The 21947-nt window shown below is 52.2% G+C and overlaps 10 protein-coding genes across 10 annotated transcripts; 6 read left to right on the forward strand and 4 right to left on the reverse strand.

The window, feature by feature from the left end:
* Window positions 1-170: 170 nt before the first annotated feature.
* On the reverse strand, window positions 171-1636 carry AA0111_g9310 (hypothetical protein; the record flags this gene model as incomplete). Its single annotated transcript, XM_028655855.1, has 5 exons — window positions 171-690; window positions 736-991; window positions 1040-1147; window positions 1288-1374; window positions 1423-1636. 5 exons carry the CDS (start codon window positions 1634-1636, stop codon window positions 171-173), a joined length of 1185 nt encoding a protein of 394 aa, XP_028503104.1.
* Window positions 1637-2588: 952 nt separating this feature from the next.
* AA0111_g9311 (hypothetical protein) lies at window positions 2589-4432 on the forward strand (the record flags this gene model as incomplete). The annotated part of the gene is made up of 6 exons (XM_028655856.1): window positions 2589-2837; window positions 2890-2894; window positions 2943-3139; window positions 3188-3272; window positions 3319-4253; window positions 4308-4432. The coding sequence occupies 6 exons, from the start codon at window positions 2589-2591 to the stop codon at window positions 4430-4432; spliced, it is 1596 nt and encodes a 531-aa protein (XP_028503103.1).
* Window positions 4433-5727: 1295 nt separating this feature from the next.
* Window positions 5728-6713, forward strand: AA0111_g9312 (hypothetical protein; the record flags this gene model as incomplete). The annotated part of the gene is made up of 2 exons (XM_028655857.1): window positions 5728-5900; window positions 5963-6713. 2 exons carry the CDS (start codon window positions 5728-5730, stop codon window positions 6711-6713), a joined length of 924 nt encoding a protein of 307 aa, XP_028503106.1.
* A 986-nt stretch (window positions 6714-7699) lies between these two features.
* AA0111_g9313 (hypothetical protein) lies at window positions 7700-8667 on the forward strand (the record flags this gene model as incomplete). The annotated part of the gene is made up of 2 exons (XM_028655858.1): window positions 7700-8207; window positions 8267-8667. The coding sequence occupies 2 exons, from the start codon at window positions 7700-7702 to the stop codon at window positions 8665-8667; spliced, it is 909 nt and encodes a 302-aa protein (XP_028503105.1).
* A 601-nt stretch (window positions 8668-9268) lies between these two features.
* AA0111_g9314 (putative lactate 2-monooxygenase) lies at window positions 9269-10561 on the forward strand (the record flags this gene model as incomplete). Its single annotated transcript, XM_028655859.1, has 1 exon — window positions 9269-10561. One exon carries the CDS (start codon window positions 9269-9271, stop codon window positions 10559-10561), a length of 1293 nt encoding a protein of 430 aa, XP_028503108.1.
* Window positions 10562-10924: 363 nt separating this feature from the next.
* AA0111_g9315 (hypothetical protein) lies at window positions 10925-11707 on the forward strand (the record flags this gene model as incomplete). The annotated part of the gene is made up of 2 exons (XM_028655860.1): window positions 10925-11074; window positions 11144-11707. 2 exons carry the CDS (start codon window positions 10925-10927, stop codon window positions 11705-11707), a joined length of 714 nt encoding a protein of 237 aa, XP_028503107.1.
* Window positions 11708-12101: 394 nt separating this feature from the next.
* Window positions 12102-12681, reverse strand: AA0111_g9316 (hypothetical protein; the record flags this gene model as incomplete). The annotated part of the gene is made up of 2 exons (XM_028655861.1): window positions 12102-12374; window positions 12427-12681. The coding sequence occupies 2 exons, from the start codon at window positions 12679-12681 to the stop codon at window positions 12102-12104; spliced, it is 528 nt and encodes a 175-aa protein (XP_028503110.1).
* Window positions 12682-13581: 900 nt separating this feature from the next.
* AA0111_g9317 (High-affinity fructose transporter ght6) lies at window positions 13582-15397 on the reverse strand (the record flags this gene model as incomplete). Its single annotated transcript, XM_028655862.1, has 4 exons — window positions 13582-13946; window positions 14000-15182; window positions 15236-15329; window positions 15381-15397. The coding sequence occupies 4 exons, from the start codon at window positions 15395-15397 to the stop codon at window positions 13582-13584; spliced, it is 1659 nt and encodes a 552-aa protein (XP_028503109.1).
* Window positions 15398-17096: 1699 nt separating this feature from the next.
* AA0111_g9318 (hypothetical protein) lies at window positions 17097-17574 on the forward strand (the record flags this gene model as incomplete). Its single annotated transcript, XM_028655863.1, has 3 exons — window positions 17097-17125; window positions 17178-17258; window positions 17331-17574. 3 exons carry the CDS (start codon window positions 17097-17099, stop codon window positions 17572-17574), a joined length of 354 nt encoding a protein of 117 aa, XP_028503102.1.
* A 246-nt stretch (window positions 17575-17820) lies between these two features.
* AA0111_g9319 (hypothetical protein) lies at window positions 17821-20170 on the reverse strand (the record flags this gene model as incomplete). Its single annotated transcript, XM_028655864.1, has 7 exons — window positions 17821-17862; window positions 17915-18682; window positions 18731-19388; window positions 19440-19474; window positions 19522-19635; window positions 19728-19765; window positions 19816-20170. 7 exons carry the CDS (start codon window positions 20168-20170, stop codon window positions 17821-17823), a joined length of 2010 nt encoding a protein of 669 aa, XP_028503101.1.
* Window positions 20171-21947: the final 1777 nt, after the last annotated feature.

A 21947-nucleotide genomic window follows, 5' to 3' on the forward strand; every position in this document is an offset into this window, starting at 1 on the left:
GAAAGAACACTAGAGAGGCGCCTTCCGATGGAAATGCTGAAGATCGTGATACGCATGTCGGCGAGAGGTGTAGCTTGACTGCTAGACGGCAATCTGCATATTTTATCATGCAGAGCTAGTGCTGAAATGTTACAGCACTGGGACGAGAAGAAGCAATATGGTCCTTTTGCTTAGACGTGGTAGAAGGGACTCTTGCCACCTGGCCTGTCCTCGTTCACACTCAGCGCAGTGTTAGTGTCGCCATCTTGTTCGCACGACCGTGTCTCTGTCTCTTGCTTTTGTAACTCGTTGCGCTCAATACTGAACTCGTTCGTGACAAAGATGCCACTGCCCCGGCGGCCGAGCTCACTCGGTCTACTTGGTGGTAATGCATCATCTTCGCTTTCGCGCTCAGATGCACTTTTACCAGATACCTTACTCTTATTTCCAGTGCCAGCTGGCCCGTGGTTGCTCTTCCAGTCCATGGGGTACGACCGCCGCTTCGAGGTGGCCTTGGTGGCTACCGAACCAAAAAGTGGTCCAAAGAGGCGGACGAATGGAGCGCGGAGCATGGGGAGACAGGCACATATGATACCAGCGTTGGCTTCTATCACTGACCATATTGTAGCAGGAACAGGGCCCCAGGTCGGATCGGGATCGTTTGCGGACCTGGCGATTGTAGTTGCACGATAGATAGACGCAAAAGTGACACTGAGAAGTCAGCAAGGTGCTTTAAATGGAGGCTCAGATACTTACAAGCCACCCGTACCGAAAACAAGTGCCACACCCAACTTCTCGGCTCGTCCCATGGAGAGTCCTAGGATTCTTCGAAAAGGCATTGCAAGGAGCATGAAGTCGGTTGTAATTTGAACAGTGGCATATGAAATCCACCAGGGTTCATTCTTGAAACATCTGGCTCCAGATATGGTTTTGTCCCAGAATGCGGCGATTGGCGTACATTGGAAAACCGTTGCGATAGTAAAAGCAAAACCGGTTATGATGACCCAAGCGTCTTCAGTAGAGTCAGTCGATGATCTGTAGTCCAAAACGAGCCACTTACTCATGATATGACAGGCAATACGGAAAGACTTTGTGGTGATGGCGAAGATTCGGTAGTACAGGCAAACCACAGAGATCTTGTTGAACATGAGAACGACTTTGTAAACAACTGCTACAGTCAGTGAAATCCATAGTCAAAATTCACACCATTTCCAATAAGTGCCTCCCCGCAGCACCTCAGAAACCGGAAAAACCTAGCGATCCGCATGCTTTTGGGATGATGTGTGCATTTGATGGATGTCAACTCACTATTCGCTCCATAGAACCATTTGCGAGCAATGACGCGGGAGTCGGCAGGTAGATCTTTCCAATGTCTCCCGTAGCCATATACCACAGCTGATCAAAGTTAATACCCATTTCCCAAACTTGTGCCGACCTACCGACCTTGACACTCTGTTACAGAGAGTAAAACTGATGAAAGTAAGGCGGCGACGATCATGTAGTCGTCCATTCCCAGGCCGCTACTCTTGATGAATCGCTGCGCTAGACGTGCGCTGACGAAAAGACCGGCGATAATAACAGATAGGACACTGGTGAGCCAAAGTCCCCATCCGCGCTCAACTGAGCCTTCAGTTCCAAGGCCGACGTTGAAAGTCATGTCGCTTGAGGGTGCTCGAGTTCTGGAAGGTAAATCCTATGGAACATCCATGAACAGCGGGAACGGATAGTATTATGGGCCTCGTCTAGCATCTGGCTTTCCAGGTACCCGTCCCTGGAGACACGGTAGCGCAGGGTGAGGGCTGTGGAGCGGCTGGCAACTCCTTCGTGGGGGCATTACGGGAATGCAGTGACGGCGAATTTCTCGTCGTTTCATTCCGATACGATTGGATCTGGTATACCAATCTTCGGGGACTACGTCTGCCGATCTCTTGGTCTCTGTGCGCATGCAAGCTCTTCCTTGCTAGAGTCCAGGCGTTTACCGTGAACGCAGGGCAAACTTCCAATCGCCTCGGTGTAATGTACTGAACAGGTATGGGTGGGTGACATCACAAATGGAGATCAGCGGTAGCCGGACATCTGCCGGATGTAAGCAGACCGCGTTTGTTGTCCATGTCCACTGTGTTCAAGTTCGGTAAGAACACGCAAAAGCCGTGGCGGATTAGAAGACGTCACAGTCCCAGGTATTCGAATGCTACATGTTGTGGTGATGTTGGCGTTTGCCAGATCGAAAGGTTCCACGCGACCGGGAAGGAGCGGCAGCGCATCAGGACTAGCGTAACTTGAGATGTCAAAGGATGCAGCCGTGCGAGATGAAGCCACCCGTCCTGTCTTAAACGTCGTCGAAGCTTTTCGTGCCGGTGTAACGCCGCGCGCACTCAATATGGAGCTGTTTGCAATATCTCCAATTGCCTCGGAGCTTTATCTGGTTGTAGTGTATTTTGCCCCTATGGAACACGGTTGGCGTCGCGGCAACGCAGGAACGCGGAGCCAATTGCTTGCCAGGCCGAGCCGCGATTTGAATTTCGCTCCATTAAAGTCAGCTGGTCGCCCGCCTGGCATTGGAATTTATTCCCTAAAGCGCAAGGTTGTTGTTGTTTCGAGTTGAAATTATGCAGCACCTCCTCCTTACTGCTGCAGCTGTAGCCTCGCTATTCGGTTCGGCTGTTGCAGCGCCGAAGAATGGCTCCAATGTTGAGACATCGAGTGGTACCTTGATTGGTCACCCATCGTCTAACAAGACACATGTGACCGAGTTTCTGGGTATCCGATATGCAGAGGCGCCAGTCGGCGAGTTGAGATTTGCTGCGCCGAAGAAGTACGATGCACCAGCAGGAACTGTCTTCGAGGCATCTGAGTGGGTTAGTAATCGCAATATCGCCAACATGGAGTACAATCGCTAACAAATCATAGTCTCCGTACGTAAGGAACACAAGACATAGAGGATACTTCTAACGACTCTTTAGTGACTGCCCTGCTGTCAAGCCGCCAGTGTCCGCCTTCCCCAACTTCACACAGCCATCCGGTCTGCGTGTGTGGAAGAACTTTGCAGCCCAGAACAACAACTCTGTATCTGAGGATTGTCTGAAGCTCAATGTCTGGACGGCAAGTGCTGGTGATGCGGACGCGAAGAAGCCAGTGCTAGTGTTTCTTCACGGAGGACGTACGTTGTTCCTTTGATTCGCCAGAGTATCCCTAACGACCATTCCAGGTTTCCAGATTCCTGGTCCTCACTCTCCCTTCTACAACGGCCAATACCTAGCTGACGCTGAGGATGTGGTCGTTGTGACATTCAAGTAGGGCTCACTCCATCTTTATCCATGCGTTTACTGACAATCCCAGCTACCGATTAGGTATCTTTGGCTTCGCTGGCGCCCCTGGTGTGGAGAAGAACGCCGCGCTGCGCGATCACCGTACCGCTGTCGAATGGGTGCGCGATAACATCGCTGGTTTCGGAGGCGACCCATCGCGTATTGTCATCTTCGGACAAAGCGCAGGCGGTGCTGCCGTCGACTACTGGGCCTACGCCTGGAAGAATGACCCGATCGTTTCTGGCCTCATCCCCATGTCTGGAACCTCCCTGAGCTTCGTCCCCAACACTGTCGAGTACTCGCAGTCCATCTGGTACAATGTGTCCCAGACCATCGGCTGTGGCGGCGCTGCAGATGACGCTGCAGCAGTTGTGTCTTGCGTGCGCTCTGCAAACATGTCTGCTCTTCTGGCTGCCTCCGCAAAGGTTCCTGGTCTCCCAAGTGTGGCTTTGACTCAAGCAACTTTCCACCCGACTGTGGACAACATTACGGTCTTTGAAGATTACCAACAACTCTCCTCCGATGGCTGTTTTGCCAAGATTCCACTCTTGGTTGGTAACGCCGACCATGAAGATGGCTGGTATCGCATCTCTGGGTGGGCGGCCAAGCTGAACTTTACCAATGCACAATGGGATCTGTTCACTCAGCGCGGTTTCACATGTCCAACCTCTCTGTCCGCTGCATACCGGGCTCAGTATGATGTGCCTACCTGGCGATACAGATACCACGGTGATTGGGATAACCTTCGCCTCTACAACGGCAGCGCAGGTCTTGGTTCCCAAGGAAGTGCTGCATACCATGGCTCCGATCTTGGCTTGGTCTTCGGCACTGCTCAGGACATCTCTGGTCTACCCAATTCTCCTGCCGAGAACCAGTACACGAAATATATCCAGGGTGCCTGGGGTGCTTTTGCCCGGGACTCACAAAAAGGATTGACTGAATATGGATGGCCTTTGTACAACTCAGGTAAGAGTCATTTGTTCTCTGGGTACAACTACTTCTTTGCTAACATACGCACAGGCAATGCCACACTCGTCGAGCTGGCCTACAACAACGACGCGACGCCCAAGTTTGTCAACCCCAAAATCTATGACGCGTCGTGTCCCGCGAAGAACGACCCGCTGCCCGGGCGAGGCGCCTTCTAGAAAGACGGAGCTAGGCGCACATCGCTGAATACGTAGTACCTTGAAACACATCCTTGAATATTTTCATCTCGTTTACCATCGCTTCGCCTCGACTGTCACTGTCTGCATCTGTACCTTGATTCGGATGGCTGCATCTTGGTGTTCCAGAATACTACGGATTAAATATCAGACGACTCGCCGTTGAACCCAGCACTGAGTTTGCGTCCGAAGAGGTTGTTGTTCCGGCACTTGGGTCCCCAGGATCTGGTTGCAGTCGGGCTGGGTTGACGTTTATGGTTACGGCCCGATGCGCTGACGCCAACTAACAAACTTTTGTCGTAAGCCCACAGCGCGGCGCCAACCGACTTCTCTCCGTAAGAAATGACACGGAAGATATCCTATCGCAGCTGCTGTTCCCTGGAAATGATATCGCAGTCATCTGTGATTGGGCTACCGAGGTAATTGCGAAGGTGGGCGGGTGTGACATGGTGGAGACGAGCACGTGGCTATAGCAATCCCAGCTCATCCGGCGCCATCCTTCCGAACTACAGCAGTGTGTATCGTGAACCTAATCATGCCATTTCCACAACTACGATGTGATTAGGCGCATGAACTAGCGTCAAATTCTTCTGTAACCGATCTTGACCAATTGTTCCTGAAAATGCCGTTCGCATCAGGCACGACGATCGAGATTTCAGTGGCGCACAGTCTGCATGAAGGCTTGCATGCGTTCGATAGTTCCGTCGAGGAGGATTGAGGCTCGTCGGTGCAGCACATGTACAGTCCTCGGTTTCCAAGAGCCAGAACATAGATAGTGAATCCTTCTGACCCGCCTCATCCACTTGGATAGCTGCTTGACTCGCAGTCTCCTCGCACTAATTCACGATTAAGCAGCCTGGACTCTTCAGCACAAGAGAGATTTCTTCCGTTGACGTCGTCTTGTAAGATACTCCAGTTTCTCTATAACATATCAGAGGCGAACAGAGACCGGAATCATCAAGGATGATCCCCCGTCTTGGCAATGTATATATTGTTCAATAAGGCCGGGATATCCAACTCTAAGTACCGGGACTAGAATCCCATGCCGCGTCTATGCTAACCTACCAGAGCAAAGTTACTGCGGGGCCCTTGGGATTGCGGCGTGGTATCTGCACAGGATACGGGCTTGCTCCCCGCCCCTCGGGTCTGTATTTTCTGGGACGAGTAATCTGGTGGCCATCAGGTACAAAAGCCAAAAGCATTCCAGTCGATAGGTAGCCTGATCCCCTGGTACCTGCATCTGAACAAACCGGTCCGTCTTCATCACCACCATCATCATGAGTTCAGTTGGTGCTTGGCAGTTTGCGCCCCTCGTCACCGAATTCCCTACCAATGTTTTGCCTAACCTAGGGTTCTGGAGTGCGACCAACGGGTCTTGGGAATATCAGATTCAAGTCGCATGGCCGTTGAACTGGACATCGCAGGAGGAGAGCTCGACTGTGGAGACGATGTAAGAGCCCATGATGGACTACAGTAGCAACATGAGAAAAGAAGTACTAACACCACTACTAGGTATGTCCTCGATGGCAATGCACTCGGCATGACTGCCACGGAAGCTTTCCGTCGCCGCCGTCCAGTTGAGTTCAACATGCCCGACTGTATCGTCGTCAGCATAGGCTACCCGGAAACCATTGAAGATTCGCCTTACAGCACCCAGCGAAGCTACGACTTCCAGCCTCCTGTCTGCGACGGCTGCCCATTGCCAACAGTGCCTGGCGTGCAGTCCAATGCCAATGAGTTCATCGAGTTCATCGACACTGCTCTCCGCCCCTGGGTCCAGGAAACTGCTTTCCCAAAGGCTGAATTCGACCGCGATGCGCTCTACGGTCACTCCTTTGGCGGCCTCTTCGTCCTGTACGCTCTCACCGTACGCCCCGATCTCTTCGATACATTTCTCAGCGCCTCCCCGGCACTCTTCTTTAACAACGATTACGTCTTCAACAACACGGATTTTCTCGCACCGCTAACTTCGCCCTCGACTAACAAAACTTCCAATGCCACCAAGCCTGCTTTCCAGATAAGCTATGGGGCGCTCGAACAGAACCTGGTGCAGAGGCGGACGGAAACGGATGAGGAGTTCGCCTTTAGACAGAGCATCCTTGTACCGCAGCGGATGACGGATCTGAGCCAAAAGCTATACAGCACGCTGGAGGATAGTCCAGCGTTGAGGGATATCAGCATACATGAGTACCCTTTCAGTGATCATGCTGCAGTAGGCGCGGCAGCGCTCGCGGATGGTATCGACTACTTCCTGGACTGGTGAATGCAAAGTGCTGTCCAGGGTGGAGGTGAAGGAGAGCGACGCCTTGTATGAGGACTGAATGAAAAGCTGATGGTCAACCCTGAACCTCAAGCGTTGCTGACCTGTCTTGCCTGAAATTGGTAATGCTTAATTCCGGCCGCGGTGATGTCTCTTGCTGTCATTTTTTCAATGCGGCTCATGACTCTGTGTCTTTGTAGCATCGGCTATTGATCCACTATGCCAGCGCCAGATTTTGCACCCGACTCGTTGTTCCCTTTATCCTGCTCTTCACAGGAGACTTTGTCTGCTGCCTTGATCTTCCGCGTTACCCGGTCACGACGACGCGATTGGAGATGGGAAGTCGGTTCGTCTGGGCTGGGAAGTTACAAATGGATAGCTTGCCGGACTACTTGCCCGTTTGGCAGTAATAGCGCTGTGCCTGACCGCCTTGTTCGAACACCTGGGGACGCTGGTCTGAGGCGATGTCACACTGGGCGCGACTGGATTCGCGCGACTGGTGGAAACGATTAGATTACAACCCCGCCCTAAGCAGGTCAAAAACCACACGGCGGCATGTGTACTGCCCACATCACCCACAATCGTGCACACGGGGTACGATAAGTGATAACATGGAGTGGACACGTCCCACCGCTCATTGCACCAGAGTTGGAGCAGGTGGTGCGGCCAAATGCCGGCGAGGGGCGACATTGGCTGAAATTTTCGGGGCAGTGGGTACAGCCGCCAGCAAGAGCCTCAACGGATGCGCATCCGGTGTTTGATCAACGCAGAAAAAGTTTCGCCTAGGGAATCCCGGCGATACGTCATCTTGAGGGAAAAGAAGGGTCCGGTGAGGAGGGGATGATGGCACGTAGAAATAGCAAAATGGCCCTGTGCCCGCGAGCCCTGCCCTCGCAACATCCTCACGAAGCAACCGCTGGACGGCACAAGATTCCCTCCCCACCATCACGACTTCCACGGCCGACTTGACCACCACCACCACCACCATCATGCAGCGAGCAAACACGACCGAGAGCCTGCGCACGCCTGGCGCCAGCATCTCGACCCTCAACCTGAACAAGCCCCCGCGGCCGGGCATGGAGCGCGCGCCCACATCCACCAACCTCACACGGCCGCTGCCCATCCAACGCCTGGAGGGCAAGGTCGTCATGATCACGGGCGGAGGCGGCAAGGTGGGCGTCGAGTCTGCCGGCCGCCTGCTTATCGAAGGCTGCAACGTCGCCCTCATCGACATCGACCAGGGTGCTCTCGAGGCTGCCGTGCCCGTCCTCAAGGCCGCCATTCCCACAGGCTCGCCCATCGAGTCGCGCCTGCTCACCATTGTCGCCGACGCGACCAAGGAGCCCGACGTCGAGGCATGCGCCAAGAAGGTGGTGCAACGCTTCGAGAGGCTCGACGCTGCCCTGCTCAACTGCTGCCATCGCGGCGAGTCCAAGAGCATCTTCGACGTCACCGAAGACGACTTTGACCGCATCATGACCATCAACGCCAAGTCTGGTATGTCACTCCCCTGTCTCTTCGACAACGTCACCCCCCGCTGACTCTTGACCCCCCAGCATTCCTAGGCGTCAAGTACGCTGCTACAGCCATGCAGACCACCTCTGGTGGCGGCTCCATCATCATCCGATCCTCCATCGCCGGTCTTCGCGGCTTCCCCAACCTCATCTCGTACAGCGCCAGCAAGTTCGCCCTGCGCGGCATCGCCCTTACCGCCGCTGAAGAGCTTGGTCCGCTCAACATCCGCGTCAACACCATCCACACGAGCATCATCCAAACACAGGGCTACAAGGACGGCTGGAACAAGGAGAGGCTGGCAGAGCTCAAGGAGGAGACTGCACTCGACCGCTTCAGCACCCCAGATGACGTGGCCAGCGTCGTTGCATTCCTCGTCAGCGAAGACAGCAAGTTCATGACTGGTGGACATTTGAAGATTGACGGCGGCTGCGTCGCTGTTTAGACGTTTCATTTAGCCTTGCTTGTTATACTGCGATGATCGATATTTGCATTGATGGAGTTTGGGACGCCCGCTTTTCTTCCGAAGCAGAGGCTGCATGCTTTGCACACGCTATCATCATGGATTGGAGGTATAGAGGCACATTATTAGACGGATAGAAATGATTCACCAGGCGGACATATGTCCCCACCCACTCCATTTGCTTCAACACACTTCCTCACGTCGCTCTGCTTGGGCATACTTTGCCATGACAGCGCGTGACGTCACTGCACTGTCATGCTCCCCCCTCATCTGGAGACCCATTGACGCAACATGCACCAACAGACAACACAATCCTGCGTCTCCACTAAGGTACACTAAATAGTCGACAAATAGCTCACACCTAAGCTTCACAAGACTGCCCCAGTGCGGGATGCGCCATTAGGCCCTGCACTACCTTGTTTCCGAAAGTATCCGGTAAAGCTGTCATGATGTGACGTGCATTATGCTCCAGTGAGCGTCTGTCACCACTCGAATAGCTCTGTCTGTACTCCCATCGCTCATTCTCACCTGACGGGTTCCATCACTTCAATCCCAAGGGCAACCCGAATCCTACCACATCACCATGTCCGAGCCCACAGCAACCCAACACCATCCCAAATTCCAAAACCACAAACCAGAACAAGATGCCGTTGACTATGAGATGCAAACATACACACGCGGGCTAGACTTTGAACGCCCACCGCTCACATTTCAGGCCGATAGATGGGAAGAATTGGCTTGTAGCCGCATGTCAGCCGACTCCAAAGGCTACGTCTACGGATCGGCTGGAGTACGAGAAACAACAAACAAAAACCGCAATGCCTTCAGGAAATGGTCCATTGTGCCGAACCGCCTAGTAAAGTACACGGGCTTCCCCGACCTAACGACCGAAATCTTTGGCGAGAAAATGGTAGCGCCCATAGCCATGGCGCCAGTCGGCGTACTAAAGATCTTCAACCCCCAAGGCGAAGTCGCCGCCGCAAAAGCCGCAGCCAAAGAAGCTATTCCATACATCCTAAGTACAGCGAGTAGCACGAGTATAGAAGATACCGCCGCAGCCAACGGCTCCGACGGCCAACGCTGGTACCAACTCTACTGGCCCTCACGCGAACACGACGACATTACTATATCTCTACTCCAGCGTGCAAAGAAATCCGGTTTCACAGCTCTGTTCGTAACGCTAGATACATATATCCTTGGCTGGCGGCCCGAAGATATGGATAATGGATACAACCCCTTTATGCGCGCAGATCGTACGGGCGTGGAGCTCGGTATGACAGATCCTGTGTTCCGGAAACAGTTCGAGGAGAGGCATGGCGTGGATGTGGAGAGTAAAATGGAGACTGCGGCGCCAGAATGGATGAGGACAATCTTCCCCGGGGAGAGCCATAGTTGGGAGGATGTAGAGTTTTTAAAGAGGCACTGGGATGGGCCGATCGTGCTCAAGGGCATTCAGAGCTTGGCCGATGCGAGAAAAGCGGTCGAGGTTGGTGTGCAGGGCGTTGTTGTGAGCAATCATGGTGGGAGGCAGCTTGATGGTGGAAATTCCTCCTTGGGCGTATTGCCACATATCGTTGATGCTGTTGGGGACAAGTTGACAATCTTTTTTGACAGTGGGATTCAATCTGGTGCTGACATCGCGAAAGCAATGGCGTTGGGTGCTGACTGTGTGCTAGTTGGTAGACCATACGTGTATGGTCTGGCACTCGGAGGAGAAAAGGGCGTGGAGCATGTACTCAAGAGTTTGGTAGGTGAGCTGGAGCTGACCTTGCATTTAAGCGGTATCCGGAGTGTGCAAAAGAAGGACCTGAGTCGAAATGTATTAGTCAGGGAGGACGCGCTTTTTGAGGGAGTGAAGGGAGTGGGACTGCATTAGATGCCTCATAGTCAAGAGAGCGTCTACATCTCTATCAGGCAGCTTTTCTGGGCTGTGAAACTCAAGGCCGCTCTCGATTGGGCACTTTTCACCTTCGCCTTCATCTTGGCTAGAACGCAAGTATTAATGCTTCACCCTGGCTTTAGTCATCTCCTAGCAAGCCGCTATCACATTTCACTTCCACTTTCAAAGCTACTCACTCGATATGTGACCCACGATCAACTGTTATTCACCTAGAGATGAAGAACTGGCGCACGTATATCTTGCATCTCTGTGCCTTAGTCTGTTTCGCACCAACTTCAACCTTGCTCTACGAACTACTAGCAGCACTGTCCAATGAGTCTAAGCCGCGATCGAGTCAACATGACCGAGCTCGAACGACGAGTCGCGCTGCTGAAGTCCCGTGGCCTGATGGTACCGACCACAGATCCAAGAACGAGCAAGCGGCCCGCAGAGGAATCGTCCCCAGAACCCTCATCCAAAAAGACAAAGCACACCACTGAAATTGCTTCTGTGAGTACATACAATAAATGGACAGCGATTTGTATACCCAAGTTTGGAGTGGTCATTAACCTCCGCTAGAAACGCCAACTTCATGCACACTCTATCCTCCAGCGTGAATTTCTCCTTCAAAAGGCCGAACTTCAAAGAACGAAACAAGAGCTGGCAGCCGAGAAAGCCAAATCAGCCTACAGCAGCAGCCAGATCAAGTTGCTCTGTGTTCAATGCTGCAGATTGACCGACCGTTACCACGCCGCTCTCGCCTCCCACGCTTCTCTTCAAGCCACGTATCGCGACCAAACCTCCGAGCTCCATGCCCACAAAGGTGCCCTTGACATTGCCAACGAAGAGCTAGAGGAGTCTCGCAAGGACGCTGATACCTATCGCGAGGCGATATTGAAGCGAGACGAAGATTACGAGCTTGCGAAGAAGCAACTGGAAGAAGCGAAGGACGACGAGGTGTTGGAATGGAGGGTGTTGACAAGCAGGTTGCAATCGCTTGGGAAGGGCCATGAGACGGGTCGCGTGGTCTACGACATGCTTTTACTGCAAGTTGAGAGACAGTGTGACGAGGACAAGGTTGTGTTGGAGAGTGTGAAAGAGGCTTTGAAGGACGCGTTTGGCGGATTCTTTGAGAGAGAGTAAGTTGACGGGAAGTACGCCCGGAAGGACCTGCGTTGGATGTCGAGCGGATGTACGCCTTGCTGATCAAAGTGGCTGGTGATTTGGATATTCAACATGTGGTGACGATTAGAGTTGCATCCCGCTTTCCTTGTGGTTCGGTCTAACAGTGGTGGTCATCATGCCTACGGCAATGACTCTTTAACTCAACTAGATCCGCATAGGGACCTGTTCTTTTCTCCACTGAGAGGTGAATACTATGTCATTTCGCTGTCGTGGAACGATCTGAGCAATACAAAGCTCAACACTACGCGCATATAAGGGTATATCATCGCCAACCAAATTTTGCAGATCTCCCGGTGCCGTCCAGATACATATTTTGAGCCGTCCATACCATATCATATCCTCAGATGAAGTCTCATACCCGCATCATCATGCGCACGGTAGGAATGAAGTCTTGACTGTCCTTCTCTTGTTGTTCGAAACTCTGTTTGAAGGCTGCCAACCCCGCGAGGATTCCGCAAACCATAAAAATCAACGAGACAAGTGACCAGATGACGCCCCAGCATTGCGATGAACCGCCATACCGCTTGGCGAAGACGCTGGCATCGGAAGAATTAACCTTGCGGAGGATGAGGTCGTCACAGATGTCCCACACGCTGTATAGAGAAGACATGACGCCGATAAAGAGCTGGAAAGATTTTAGTTCGACGGTTTTCGAAGGAACGAGAAGGGGTACTCACGACCATGAACCTTAACGCTTCGCCATGTTCGATGAACCAGAACGCCACAAGCAACCCTACACTGAGCAGAATGGTCACAATCGTCAACCAGTCTTTTCTCGCCCACCACAATGTCAGTAGGAAACATACGCCTAGCACGATACTCGCTACTTTGGAGGCCACGATGTTGAAACCGCAGAATGTAAGTAAAGCGCCGATCAATGAAGACCCCAAGTAGCCAGCAGGGAGAGTAATGAATTGCTTGCCGCCGCGCATGTGTGTCACACCTCCCTCATGAGGATCAAGAGAGATTGATTCTACTCGCCCACCAGTACAACAAGACGTTATTGCATGGGAGAATTCGTGGAAGGCAATGACTAGCATCTGTGGATTCAATCAGCCATCCATGTCTCCTGTTATGCTGATTTTGCAAGCTCAAGGAACCCGGTCATCAACCACACTGATGATCTCAATTCCAGACCATCTTCTCCTAGGGCTACTACGGTGCACATACCTTGAACGGCCACAACACCCATCGCACATACGGTAAATTCCACAACAACGCAATAACAACAACATATGCAGCAATAACACCCAGCGTAACTCCTTGAGTATGATTTACACTCAATCCGCGGCGCTCAAAGTGATGCGAGGCCTGCGAAGCGACAGCCGGCCCCGCTGTGACCAGGGCCCGACGCGCTAATTTGGCGAGGTTGCTGTTGTTGTGAAGTGGTACTGCTGGCGGCATAGCTCCGTATTCGTATCTTCCGGTATTCCAGTGTTCGTAGCTGGGCAGAAAAGAATCCTAGATAATGAGCGGCAGAAGTGTAAAACGAGCGAGGACACTGTATCTTGTTGTTTGAAAGCGGAGAGTGGCTGGAGAGAAGACGTGGAGCTGACGCGTTGCCGCTTGTGTTTGTGACATGCGCCACGCTAAAATTAGCAGGGGTGGCTGTGCCGGCACCTTTCCGGAATGCAAAAGAGCTTCTCACATCACAGAGGCAGCGAATTGTTAATGTGTTGAAATTGAATAAAGTCTGAATTATGTACGCCTCTTGGCGGTATGTAGCGCAGTGCTAAAATGGAGGAGCCGCTAGAAGACAGCGGCAGTGCGAGAACATCTCTAACCCGGACTGCCTAGGTAAAGATATCCTGTATTTGACCATGGGAGTATATTTAAACCCTCTCGTGGTGCGTTGACATGCCCCTCTCAGGCGAAGTATCAACATCTTTGTCGCCGACCTTCTCCGATGCAGCAGCACCAGTAGCACCAACAGCACTGTGACGACGCTCCCAATAAGTGTCGTCACGTTCGTTACGGCTGATGTATCCAGCTGGGATCCACTTCTTACTGGTCCTAGCCGATATGCTTGGGTCCGAGTACATGATATCGACATTCTCCAAAGACAATGATTTGGTCTCGAATACGAAGAAGTAAACGATACCCGCCGCAACGAAGTTGCATGCGAAGAAGACGAAACCGAAGGCATAGCCGATACCATCGTCAGCGTACGGTGTAAGGAAACCGATCAAGAAATTGCCTAACATGGAGCGTTAGTGAATAGATTTGATGTGTTGAAGATGTATAGCTTACCGAGCCAGTTGAAAGCAGTAGCCAAAGAGGCCTGCTTCGCGCGAGTGCGGAGTGGGAACGTCTCTCCAATGATAACCCAAATGAAAGGCCCCCAGGTAGAAGCAAAACTTGCGATGAACATGCAAGCAGCGACAATCATAACAATACCAGCAGCCGGGTTGTCCTGTGGCGGTAGCACGACACCGATGATAGCAAAAATCAGCAGCCAGACAGCTTGCCACAGACCACCAACGACGAGAGGCACACGACGACCAACTCGCTCAATGAGCCATAATCCAGGAATGGTCATGACTACATTGACGGCGCCAAGAATGAGTTGAACCTGGAGAGGGTCGTCAATACCTGCCGATTGGAAGATGGTCGCTCCGTAGTAGAAAAAGTAGTTGACACCGGTCCACTGCTGGAAAAATTGCAGAGCACATCCGAGAAGGGTTCGGTAAGCAAGAAGCGGAATGCCGGATGGCTGGCCAGTAAAGCATTCCATCCAGGTACCTTGTCCAGCGCTCTGTTGTTCGTTGATGGAATCCTCCATCTCCTTGAAGTCCGAGTTGACCAGCTCGTGGTTGGGGTCATGCACAAGGCCTCGGAGACGGGCCATTGACATGCGTGCCTCTTCCCATCGTCCTTTACCCGCCAACCACCTTGGAGACTCCGGTGTGAAAAGTACACCGACACCAAGAGGAATGGAAAAGCCGATTCCCAAGCCGATAACGATCCTCCAGGCAGCGTCGCTATCCTCGCCTGGGTTGTCGCGGACTCCGTAGTTGATGATGTTGGAGATGAGAATTCCGACAGTGATCATGAGCTGGTACGATGCGACGACGGCACCACGAATCTCTCGAGGGCATACTTCAGATTGGTACATTGGTACGCCAATAGACAGGATACCGACACCAAGACCTGCGACAATGCGACCAACTGTCATGTGTACCCAAGTAGTCATCGCGGTGACCTGGATGATGTTGCCAATAACGAATATGGCCACACCAAGGGTCAAATTGCGTCGACGACCGAACCAATCAGCAGTGTAGGCACCAGCAAGTGCGCCGATGAGGGTACCGATGGACATGAGGGAAACGAGCAAGGATTGAATCGTGGGGTTGAAAGCCTTCTCGCCATTGCCCTGGTCCTGTCCGAATCGCTGAATGAAATCCTCAAAGATGAGCATTCCAGAAATTTGACCCTATCTTGAATAAGCCGTTGGACGATTGGAAACAGAACATATATGGTACATACCGTGTCATAACCAAACAGGAAACCACCTATCGAAGTAATCACTCCAAGTATGATGGCTTCAATGCCGCACTCGGCGCCGCGTATCTTGACAGCACTGTAAAAGTTAGCACAATTGTATGCGTACTTCAACCGGATCAAAACCTACACTTTGCCCAAACCCATGATTGTAAGATGACTTGGCCACGGGAAGATTGATATTCAAGGCAAGATGGGGTTACTCGTCCGGTACACATCCATTCTTAAGTATCAATGCCAATTCCAATCCCGTGTCCCGTTATGCGGTAATGCCCAGCATCGCGCCGAGCTTTCGACTCCGGGGCCTCTACGTCATACGCGCCACGCCGTCACGCGAAATTGCGCGCGAGCGGCCTTACAGGCTTGGCTTGTCCTCCTCCACAGCCAAACAGAAGTCATCCGGGGGGTCTGAAACTGCAGTAGTGGGCTTGTCAATGCGACGCAGCCGCTGGGGGACAAGGGGCGTGTATGTGGGGAAGCTGGTCGCGATTCGACGGCCAAGCCAAATCCGCCCGACGTTCCGGGAAGTCCCCCCGAAGAGATACACAGCCTCGAGTTCACATGGATCGGATCGTGTTCTTGCATGCTCATCTGACGGTAGGCGTTGTACAGGACGTTCTGCTAATGCGATTTGAACGCCTCTGACACCCACCCCGCATTCAGATGCATGGCATACAACGACGAGCCTCAGGGACCGTTGTGCCGCACAGCCGATCTCCAGGAACCTACTGATAGTCGCGTGACTTGTGGATGTCGATTCAACGACGCGTATTCCTCGGCCGGGCCCATGTCGGTGAAGATACTTCACTTCAAGATGCGACAGATTCTCTCGGCAGTGGGGATGATGGAGATGTGTACGACCCCATCCAGGTCTGTGCAACCCTCAACACCAGTCTCTCTCCGACCATCCCTCCGACTCTTTAAACAAATGCCGCGTGAACCGGCATAAGCTTTGTCGCAGCGCTTGTTTTGATTCGCAATCTCCGATCGCTTGCAGTCTTCCTCCGGTCAGGTATAGCGAGGGACCCGTTTTGGATGCAACGTAAGCCGGTTGCGGCGACAGATTGGTTCGGATTGGTGCAGGAGGCCCACATGAGGCTCAAGGAAGCCACTAAGAACATTCCATTGACTTGGCATGTCCGACCCGCAGCGGACGAGAAAGTGAGGCCGTAATCTCGGTAGTTCCTACATCGCGGAGTGGGTGTGAAAACTTTGAGGGGAGCTTGCGTGTGGTGAGGAGAAGAAGGGGTTGCGGAGGCTGCGGAGACTGGAGAAGACTTCTCACTAAGTAGTAAGCACCGGGGACGAAAGCTGGAGACGAAAGCTGGAGATGGAACAACGAAACCAACATTGCAGCAACTTCTCGCACGACAGCGACCTCCGGCTGGATTTATAGCTGACACAGTCCAACATCAAAATTGCTTCAGACCTGACTCTCGCAGTTTTCCGCTCCATACAGTTTAGCGCACCCGAGAGGTCGCCAGCTTCTGGTGCGGAAGGGAGTATAGACTGCATCGAGAACGCGGCGAGACGATACAGCTTGATGCAGTCTTCGTATCCTTTACTGCGCCAATATCCCTGCGCCAATGTCTGGCTGCGTGAGAGACATTCATGCCAACTGCGATACGCGACGCGCTCCGCTAGGTCACGTGCGACCGTTTCTTGGTGACCCAGGGCTGGGCGCCATCAGTAGCGCTAGGGCATGGTCGTGATGTCATGACATCGCGACGCTGAAGAGCGGATTGAGCATATCGAACTGGGAAACGTCGACAGCATATTCTGCAAAAAAGACCCTGGACAATACTCATTTCGAACTACCTATCACGATTCCTAAATACATAGCAAGATGGTCAAGGACAATGAAACCGTAATTGAGTGAGTAGCTTGTGTGAACTGAGGCGAGGCTAAGTGCTTACGGCGCCCCAAGGGAATTCAACGAGCTTGTCAACATGTCAGCAGACGAGCTACAAGACTGGCTCGGCAGCGAAGAGTCCGAGGGAGCCGGCTGGTAAACTCTCCTTCTAATGCAATGCTGACATTGCGAATTGCATGGCATACACAGTCTCTAAGGCGCCTACAGGTCCAAGGATAACGGCTCCGGCGAAACAATCGGTCATGATTCAGGCCGTAAAATCGTTGCCATCTTGCAGAATAATCCAAAGAAAGAAGCTAGTAAATACGACCAGGAAGACATCGATCACATGCGCAAGGTAGTAGCATATTGCAAGAGGCATCTTGCGCAAGAAGAGAAGGCGAAGAAAGACACCGATAGTAAGAGCTATAAGAGTTTGAAGAACTGGGGTCACGATGCGCAAAAGGCTTGAGCACAAGATTCCTTGAAGAAGATGTTAGGTAGATGAGTGAAGATTTGAAAAGACGATATAAATGATCATGTATCGAGGCCGTACGGCATGCACGTCACTATAATTTCAATAACACACTTCACTATATGACACCATCGAAAGCGAAGAGCACCGGCTTCAAGACGTCCAGATTAAAAGCGGGGTAAATTGGAAGCAGTGTTCAGGAACTATCTAGGTAGAAGCGGCGCATAGGGCTAGTGTCTTGGTCTACATGACAGTCGACTTCTTGCGGCCAGCAAAGTAATTTCCCTACTGAAAATTAGTTCTGCCTTCTCGGTTTTCACGATCAGAGGGAGCTTACCTGCATACCACCATCACACGCAGGCTGTTCCATTTCGTCTGTCTTTGTCCTCTCAGGTGGGTGTCTGCGCTTGAAACACTCGCCTACATGGTGGCCTTCGTCACAAGCGACAACCCATTGACCCATACCCATGTCCTTGGGTGCGTGCCTGACACCTCTCCCACCACCACCTACTATCAGATTGCCAGGACGGTAGGTTGGGTCTGCGCGCATACGCTTAATCACGCTGCTGTGGATAACGGCATCGGCGGGTATATCACGGGTCTCGCCTTTAGGCAAAGGCCATCTGATTGCTTTCCAGGTTCCGTCTTCTTGTAGATCCATACGTCGAAAGGGTAGATACTCCATTATGTTCCACGAGACGACGCCCATACGGTTGGCGCCATTATTGAACTGGAGAACATCATGAATACGGCCTTTAGTTGCGGCGCTGTGGAGATGTTTATGGAAGTGTGTGTTCGGGTGTTCACGGTGATGAGAAAGTATGTTGTCGTCGTCAGTGTAGCCTGCTGTATCCATGGACGGCGCATCCGAATTCTTGCGTGGAATGACTGGTGAGGGTGATGCAGGATCAATCGCAATCATCGGTATATTGTTTTGGGCTCGCGAGACGGTGGTTGTAGGTTCCTCATGGCAACAGCTCAGGGCCTCCAACTTGTCTTCATCGAAGTCGAGACCAGCTTTTTGAGCCTCGCGCACCATCCACACCAGCGCTACGTGACTCAACGCTGCATCATCGTCACCGAGAGGCCATCCTCCGCCAATGTCCTACGCATTGTCAGTTTTGAAGGTCTATCCCAGGTAAAATGCACTCACTGCATGACACCCTGGAAACCAGACTTCTTGAATGTCTTGTTCACCATCCTCGTCTTGAGAGTTGAAAGTTCCTGCTGCGTCGTACGATCGCATTGAAGGAGTAGCAGAGCCATGAACACCATCCAATTGTGAGCGGTCTGCGCTACGGCTGCGCACGCCTGAAGTCTCATGTGGATCTCTGAATCGCTCAGGCGGTGCTAACGTGTCCCGCCGACCTCTCTCTTGGTGTTCCTCATGATCCTTTTCGTCATAATCATGATCCTCATGATCGCCGTGGATCATATCCTTCATTTGCTGCCGATGCTTGTGATGACGGTGTTTGTAAAGCATTGACCTGTCTGGCTTCTCCTGGGAGATGAGATCTTGTCTGAACTTTGCACGCCGTTCATCGATAGAAACCGCATGACGTATTACGTTCGCACTGCTTCTTGCGGTATATGGGAACCTGCTGCGTTGCATCCATGCATTCTCGAATGCAGGCACGCTGTTGACTGTATCAAAAAGACCAAGAAAGCGTATGGGTTTGACAGGGCGGCTGAATGTCTCTCTGAACGCGCACATGAATTCGAGAAGCTTTAGCTTTTCTGATTTCTCGCCGGACTTGCGGCTTTTGCTACCCTTCTCTTCTGGCAGTCGACATTGCCACTTCTGAAATGTTCTGACCAAAAATGTAAGTGAGGGTTTCACAATGACTTCAGGCTGTACTTACTTCCATGCGAACTGGCACATCTCTTCATTTCCAGCCTGTTGCATGTTAGAAACTTCTTGATATATGGTGAACAAGCGCTTACAGAGAGAAGGCCAACGTGATCGAGCATCTCCGCAAGGAAACGAGCTGTGTAGGCACCTCGTGAAAATCCAAAGAAGAATATGTCATCACCAGGCGTATAGTATCTCATCAGGAACTGTCCAAAGCGTGTCAGTGCTATGCGCCATGGTTGTTCCTTCAAGCGAGCAACCGGAGCTGCTGCTCTGTTTCAGGCAGTTAATTACTAACCTTATATCCTGCCATAACGTGCTGGTCGAATGAAGTTCCTATACTACATTAGGTCTCATGCTTGGCAGCCAAGTCCGATCGAACATACCTATCGCGCTGTCTTTTGCCTTCGCATACCACGACTGAAACCTCTCCCATCGGCCTGTTCGGGTCATAGATCCATTGGATTTCGTAACGTAGGTGCCGATTCCGGGCTGATAGTAATGAAATTGATCGTCCCCATTGCGATCGAGCATGCGATAAATCTTCAGGATGTTGCTATCCGAATCTGTACCCGAGAACTTGTTACCTGTACCATCAAAGCACAGGACAAATTTCTTGGTCACATGATTCGGACGTCGCGATACTGCTCCGTAATCCATAGGGTTGTTGTTAGGTGTTTGTGCGGGAAGCTGGGGTGAACCACTAGGGAGACGTGACTGCTCTGGGTTTATACGCGCCATGCTGACAACGTGGAACTCGAGCAGGGAGGGGATTCTGAGAGGGTAGCAACTTCGTAGTTAGAATGAAGCAGTTGCGAAGCCTTAGGTAGCCAAGTGATTTCTATCATCGCGGGGATCGGATGCAGTGGCCTAACACAACTGACGCATGCTCCCCTCCGGCCTGTTCCCAAAGCTTCCGAACGTATCAAGTCATGTTAAGATATTGATCGCCATTGCTAATGCAGCTTGCAAAGACACTCGCCTATCGACATGTCGATGTCGCGTGTGGTGGGTTCGGAGTAGTCCCGCCGCTAATCAGGAGCCGCTGACCTTTTCGAAGTGCCGTCCGCCCTACAGAGGTCATTGATTTTGGGATGGCTGATACGAACTAGCTACCATGCACTGTTCCACGCCCCCACTTCAAGTATCTATGTAGATGATGTGGAAGCAACACATATGTTGCAGCGTTGGCTGACAGGAGACACGACAGATACACCGCATGCTGCCCCGTCTTCTACCGTAGTTGATTGTAGAAAAGAAATCTGGATGACCCTTTCACCGCAATTGAGCCAATGTCGTTTTCCGGCCACCATCCTGGCTGGAGGTAACCGATGCACGCAATGATACGCGTTCCGACAGAGAAGCCCCGCAAGCTAATGCTGAGTGCGGTGCAGGGAATCACAATCGTGTCAACTTCTATTGGTTTCATAAGCGTGCGCGTTCAACACAGCTGTGCCGATCAGAGGATAGTTGCTGGCGTAGGTCTGCTCGCCGACATATGAGCTGGAAAAGCACGTCGCGTCGTTTAGAGGTGGCTGGCGCTACCCTGCTAGCGATCACTTATGGGTCATGGTCCGTGCAGAGCCGTCTCGATTCCCGTCTTCTCGATTATCGATCGCACTTCCCACTCATCGCAACCACCACCGGCGTCTTGGATGAACCGAACAGTAAACCTTACGGCTTCGGGACAGACCGTAGGCCACGGACTGTAGATGCTAGTACTTAGCTCGATACCGCACCCTGCTCGGAGATTTGCAAGCTCGCGCTCCAGTTGTTGACCGCCACCGCATCAGCTGAAACTCCATTTCGTTTGTTCACTCGCTAGCAGATGAATGCGCGACCAGCCGCCGGGAAATAGGATCGGTCAATTCCGGGCCCGCAAGCGCTAGGGGTTTCTTCTACTACTTAGCCGAAGGCTGCTCAATCAGGATGCCGATCGCTTGAAAGTTCATCTATGGCTTTCGTCTACGTCTCTGTTTGGAATGGTTGCAAGATCAGGTCGCCGTTTCTGTCTATCACGTCGTCGACCGCCACCTGTGCAAAAGTGCACATCCAGCCTGGCATCAGATTACCAAAATCATACCACGACGGGTCCCCAGACAATCACTGGGTGCTGAAGCCTGAAACGCGGCAGGTGTACCCGTGCGGCATACACATTTCTTTTGAGTATGCTTCGTGATGTTACAAAAACCATCCATGGATCATCACAGGTGGGCCTCTCTAGTTCCATCCCCAATGGGGCCAATGGTGCTGCTACACTGTGGGTCCTATCGACGCTGCCCACAGATCGTCTCTTGGACTTACTCAACACCCCTCTGTCAGTTCCCAGTGAAGGTAGCGCAGTACCCGTCTAGTGCTACCCTCCACGAAGTAGCTCATAACCAATCAACACTCACATAATTGCAGCTATCAAAGCTTTGACGATATCAAGATCAAGGCGCTACTCTTTCCGCCCTGGTGCATGCATGGGTTCACCCGCCCTCACTGGAAGCCGTAGGACACTGTTCGCCAAGTGCAT

The sequence above is a fragment of the Alternaria arborescens genome (assembly GCF_004154835.1).
Source record: "Alternaria arborescens strain FERA 675 chromosome Unknown contig_26, whole genome shotgun sequence".
Classification (NCBI taxonomy): Eukaryota; Fungi; Ascomycota; class Dothideomycetes; order Pleosporales; family Pleosporaceae; genus Alternaria; species Alternaria arborescens.